Here is a 5,757-nt window from a genome sequence, read left to right as displayed (position 1 = left end):
AATTTTATAGAAAAAATTTGCTAAAATTAGTACACATATATATAATAATATTTTTTTAAAAAAATTAGGGGAGGCCATTGCCCCTAGTCTATAAATAGCTCCGTCCTTGATCTCATTTCCAACCTTATTACTATCCCTACTTTTGATGAGAACAATAATTTTGAAATAATTATAATGTGATAGACTGTGATTTATTGTCTATTACTACTTACACAAGAGTGCACAATTTTTTTTCCATTATTTACGGTTGTGATAAAAAAATTATGAAATAATTTGAAATTTTATAATTTTTCTAATGAATTTTAATTAGTTTAACTAAAAAAATCTCTAATAATTAAATAAAATGTCTGAAATTTAATCCTTACTTACACAGAAAATTGATGGTAAAAAATTATCATTAAGAGGAACCGTGCCTTATTATCTGTCACGCAGCAGCAGAGAGTTGTGACAAAATGTGTAGGTTGTTATCATTATTGACAAGACTATTCACTAAACTTATAATTGAATGTACGTAAAAATAAACAAAATGTGAAACAGTCAACGTCAAGGTGCAGAAGAGATTCGCTGAGTCTCCCCAACTTAGCGCTCTGATTGTCTGAAAACACTGATGACTGACCCAAACCCTCGTGACGTTCGTAAACTAAAAAAACTTTTTCAATTTTTCATTTTGGCCCTTTCCTCAACATCACTTTCACTTCTCTCTCACTACTAACACTACTTCACTCACTCGCTCACTCCTTCCCATAACATCACAGACTTCCCAATATTATTCTCATTACTATTTACCTACCATTCTGTGGCGTCTCGCTCCCGCTTTCCATCTATGCAACAATATTTAACCAATAATTCCTTCTCCTTTTTTTTTTTAATAAATAAAAAAAAATTATTCTCTCTACTTTTTTTATCTTCTTCTTTTTAATTGAAAAACTATAATAATAATTTCATCGATTCTTTTTTGGAGCTTTTTTGATGTGCTGTCTCGATCAGCGATTGAACATGATCCGATTGTTATTCAAGTCGGATCGAAGGTGAACCGCTTTCTTCACTTATTTGAATCAGCTCTTTTTGTTTTTCATTTTCATTCGAGATTTGTTTGCTACAATGTAATAATGGTCTGTTTGGTTGCCGAGAAAATAAAAATGTATGAATGAGTGAAATGTGGAGAGCTTCAGTTAGTAGTTTCTTTAGAATGGTGAATTCAACTGAACTCTACGGATCTATAATAAATGTAGTGTGATATTTCTTTTTCTTCAAGTTTCTAATGGCTTTTTAGTTGTTAATGGTATCTCATTGTGTGTTACCAATATTTGTGATTTTTTTTTGGATTAATGTGTTTATGCACATTGACATGCATTGCATTTGCATGTTCACTTTCATGTATGAACTTTTCTAGCTGATCGATTTGCACAGTATTGCTGAAACTTTTTTCACATTCTTATGGTTTTCTTATTCTGTTTTGAAAGAAACTTTCATTTTGGATTTTAATGATTTTTTATTTTATTTTTTATTTTATTATTTTTTTTCTGAACGTGTATGCAGGTTTCATCTTGTACATTCTGGAATTGCATTTGGATCTTAAAAATCTATTGGTAAGTTTTTTTTTTTTTTTTTGATGTTTGTGATTGTGAAAGCAATTTTTTTGGTTTCATAAGAGTAAATAATTGTTTTGTGGAAATTTGTTTCAGAGTGAAGAGGTCTGTGACGCAACTTTTGGACGGATTAACTATTGCCTTTGAATAAGTAAAATTACATTTGAAAGCGAGGTTGATTTTGGGATTAGAAATTTTTAGTTTGGAGAAAATACACATCTGAGCTAAGAATTTTGATCATTTATATATATATTACAAATGACTACATATGAGCAAGATCCTGATGTTGTTCGATGGGGTCTTCAGCTATTTGACAGCGATCCGTATTCTAGTTGTGGGTATTATGGCACCATTATGCAACCTGATGTGGATTATTATCATGGACAGTATTTTAAGGAAGATAATTATGATACAGAATGTGGAAATTTAGAAAATGATGAGCTTATTGCTCAAGCTCTTGAAGAGCAGGTATCACAACTTACAATTGTAGAATCACCCGGATATCCTGATGAAGATTTGGAGCATTTGCAAGTATCTTCCTTCTCGCAAGATTGGGTTGAACAATCTATGGGAAACTGTAGCTCTGGTATTTCTATGTTTCAAGAATTTTTTTAAAAAAAAAACTAATTTATATTACTAGTTTGGTAGGTTTTGTGCCTTGTTGTTTGGTTGGGTTTATATTGTTCATAAATTTGTAGGGCAGGAGTGTGACCGTGAAGAAGTTGATGATATGGGGCCTACTACTTCATGTTCTTCCCCTGAAGAAATTATGTACTATGGGGATGACTTGTTATATTTATTAGATTTGACAGATGAGCATGCTCTTGATGGAGAAGTGGGGAAAAGGTTGAATCAGATGGTTCCTGTTCCTGTAAGTGTAGCATCAAAATAGTTCTAGACATCTAGTTATGCATTTATATGAATGTCGACCTTTTTTCCATTTTTTTTTCTCCCTCCTAGGACTTTTATGGGCATTTCAATGTTATGCTACTGCTGATATTTTGATTTTGATTTTAAATTTTTTTAAAGTAATAAGAATATATTAGAAGAGGGCAAAAAGGGTGCACCATTCTTGCACACAGGAGGTACACGAGTAAGCACAAAAATAATTAACTTATGAAGTTTAGTAACCCTAAAATCTAACATATTAGGAAAAGAAAAGCAATCTGTTGCTGCTCTGCTAGCGTATAATGTCCAAGGAATCTGAAGCTTCATATCCAGAACTGTAGTGTCACATCATTCAAATGTGAAAAAATATCTTATTCTCTAAGTACAATGTTCAAAATTATGACATTTGTATCACCCCAAACAACCTCTCCAACAAGAAAACATCTCTAACACCAACCAAGGCATGATTTGCATAACCCTGAAAAGAGAAAAAAAAAAAAAAGAAAAAAAAGTGAACTAAGTTCTCTTCAATTGGAGCAACAATGGAATAAATGATTCACAATCTCATTGCCATTTTTACATATGCAATATTTGTATATTTGTAATATTCAAAACGTGTTGAAATTTTATGCATTTAATGCCTCATGTAATGTGAAGAATCTTTGGTGTCTTATGCAGATTTTAGTTAAGCTGCTGACATTTGGCAAGTGTAATATGTGTGTTATATGTGTATCAATTTAGATATGCAAGTTAAGCCACTAAGGGACAATCTTCTACTGCTATATTGTATCTCTGAATTTCAATTTCTGTATTGTAGAATGTTGACATTTTGATCCTTTGCATATTTACTAAGATTAGTATTTATTTATTTTGACCAAATGGCATCTCCTTCCCCCACAAATTAGGTTTGGAGGGTGAGGTCATAGAATCAATCCTTTATTGTTGTGTGAATTGTATTTACCTATCTCAAAAAAAAAAAAAAAAAGTGCACTTGTTTGGATGAATTACATGTATCAACTTTCCTCTTTCCTTTGTAGCCTTTCATGAGTGTATTATGGGTAGGGTAGTTCAGAATCATACTCAAACAGGCTGTTTTTAGTTTTACTCTTAAAGTCTCATGTTTGTTGCAGCATGTACCGAGAATCAATGGGGAAATACCCTCAGTTGATGAAGCAACTTTAGATCATCAAAGGCTACTGGACAGGTATTATGTGTTCTTAATATCAATCCTTTCTTCTTTTCCCTTCTTTTTTTCTCTCTCATTCATAGGAGCTTCGTGTGTCAGGTTTTGTAGATAAGATTTTCTAGTGAAACTGTTTCATTATAATATGATGCTGGAAATTGTTTTTCCCCTTCTTTCCTCTTTAGATTGCAGTTATATGGGTTGATTGAGCAGAAGGTTCAAGGAGATGGTAATTGTCAGGTTAGCTTGTTCCGCTCATAGCATTCACTTGTAGATTGCGTGTTTTTATGTTTCTTTGCTTTACCTTACGAAAGTAGACATGGTGAGTTATGTTTTTGAATTTCTATATATATGTTTTTCAATTATTAATGGGCTTTTAACTTTTATTGTTGGGTCTTGGATAAGTGTAAGCTAATGTTTTGAGTTCCATTTTGTTTTTATTCTCATCATTTGCCTCTTTATGGATTTTTTTACATTTCTTTTTGTATATTGATGATTCGACTTTATTCAACAGCACTGATTACTTGAAAAAAAATAATTATATCTCTAAAAAAAGATTATCTTTGTTGTCTTATAAAAGAAGCGATTTCCTTTGATATGAATGTAAATCCTGAATGTCATAAGCAGTTTGACTTTGTGATTATCTACTAAGGAAAGCAACGGTTTCTCTTAAAGGTTACATGATTAAAAACCTGTGTTCACTTTTTTGTATTAATTGCGTCCTGTACTTGTTATACAATTTTTCTTACTGTACAAAATGCTTATAGATTTTAAACTTGTTTCTTTTTGCATTCATAAGAATTCTAGTTTACACTTCTATGAAAGTTTTAGACTGAAGTACACTTTTGGCCCTTAAATTTTGGGGTTGCTTTCATTTTGGCCCTTAATATAGTTCTGAATTAGCATGACTGTAAATGATACAAGTATATGACATTTTGCTTACTGATTATTGTTTCAAATTTGTTGTCTTTTTTATTTGTCTAACTATGCCTTTAAGGGGGTTGGTGATTGATTCACAATTCACTTCTATGATCATGAACTCCCACAGTGTTTTATAACCTAAATTTGACCCGTAACATTTTAGAACAATGCACGTTTACCGAAAGATAGTGCTTGGGATTTTGGATAGGCCTATTATATGGACTATAATTTAGTTTACACCTATCGTAGTAAATGCTGACTACTTATCTATTGTGGTGCTTGATTACTCTCATGATGTCTCATTAGTTCCATATTTATTCCAGTTCCGTGCTCTATCAGATCAATTTTATCGAACACCTGAGCACCACATATTTGTCAGAGAGCAAGTTATAAATCAGGTTGGTCATCTAGCACAGTAACATGTTCCTTTCAAACCATGAGTTAAAGTTTATTGGTTGTGGTTATTGTTGTGATGTTTATGTGTGGCATATTTTGAATGATCAGCTTAAGACTTACCCAGATATATATGAGGGATATGTTCCCATGGCTTATGGTGACTATTTGGAGAAGATGTCCAAGTATTTTTCTACTCTTTTTAGTTTACTTAATTATTTGTTTTAGGGTATATTTTGACCTCGCTTCTGCTATCATTTGGATGAAAATAGGAGTGGTGAATGGGGTGATCATGTCACTTTGCAGGCTGCTGCAGACTCGGTATGCTTTAGTGATTTCACATTCTTGTAGTTATGATGGATTTGTATGATTCTTTTCTTTTATTTCTTCCTTCTTATTTAAAAAAAAAAAAAAATGTTTTTCTGTGTAAATCTTACAATTTATTTAGCTTGCATCATTTACTTTTCATCTTTCAACCTCTATTCCAAACTAATATTACAAAGCGGTATTAAATAGCTTAGAGGTCAACATTGGCCTTTTTCCTGTGTAATGCTTCTGTGCTTATAAGTTATAATGACTATTTTTATGGGTGAAATGGTTTGTGGAAGGCATTACAACATAAATTATGAGGCATTAAACCCAAGGGTTAGCACAATTGGTTAGGGACCATGCCTCATGAAGCAGAGGTCATTAGATTAAATCTCCCCTTTCCCCATCCCTTGTGGCCAAAACTCACTTATCTCCCCTCACCCCCCCCCCCCCCCCCCCCCCCCCCCCCCCCCC

General features: G+C 32.6%; 1 protein-coding gene across 4 annotated transcripts; it reads left to right on the top strand.

Moving 5' to 3' along the window:
• Window positions 1-679: 679 nt before the first annotated feature.
• On the top strand, window positions 680-5,349 carry LOC112015513 (OVARIAN TUMOR DOMAIN-containing deubiquitinating enzyme 12). Of its 4 annotated transcripts, none has more exons than XM_065777894.1 (9): window positions 680-1,028; window positions 1,540-1,589; window positions 1,686-2,175; window positions 2,288-2,460; window positions 3,608-3,681; window positions 3,846-3,900; window positions 4,905-4,979; window positions 5,086-5,159; window positions 5,247-5,349. In XM_065777894.1, the coding sequence occupies exons 3-9, from the start codon at window positions 1,848-1,850 to the stop codon at window positions 5,323-5,325; spliced, it is 858 nt and encodes a 285-aa protein (XP_065633966.1). In that variant the 5' UTR covers window positions 680-1,028; window positions 1,540-1,589; window positions 1,686-1,847; the 3' UTR covers window positions 5,326-5,349. The 4 variants fall into 4 exon arrangements, with proteins under 4 accessions (XP_065633966.1, XP_065633970.1, XP_065633969.1 ...); XM_065777897.1 differs by lacking the exon at window positions 680-1,028 and adding an exon at window positions 1,062-1,192; XM_065777896.1 differs by lacking the exon at window positions 680-1,028 and adding an exon at window positions 1,062-1,228.
• The last annotated feature ends 408 nt before the right edge of the window (window positions 5,350-5,757 follow it).

This window comes from Quercus suber, unplaced genomic scaffold, assembly GCF_002906115.3.
Source record: "Quercus suber isolate HL8 unplaced genomic scaffold, Cork oak 2.0 scaffold_168, whole genome shotgun sequence".
Taxonomy (NCBI): domain Eukaryota; kingdom Viridiplantae; phylum Streptophyta; class Magnoliopsida; order Fagales; family Fagaceae; genus Quercus; species Quercus suber.
Note: the sequence above shows the minus strand (reverse complement) of the source record. Positions and strands in the feature narration are given on the sequence as shown.

Coding starts and splice junctions, on each gene's coding strand:
- LOC112015513 (XM_065777894.1), top strand. CDS start 1,848: ATGACTACATATGAGCAAGATCCTGATGTTGTTCGATGGGGTCTTCAG. Junction 4,980..5,085: donor GAGAGCAAGTTATAAATCAG/GTTGGTCATCTA, acceptor TTGAATGATCAG/CTTAAGACTTACCCAGATAT. Junction 5,160..5,246: donor TATTTGGAGAAGATGTCCAA/GTATTTTTCTAC, acceptor GGATGAAAATAG/GAGTGGTGAATGGGGTGATC.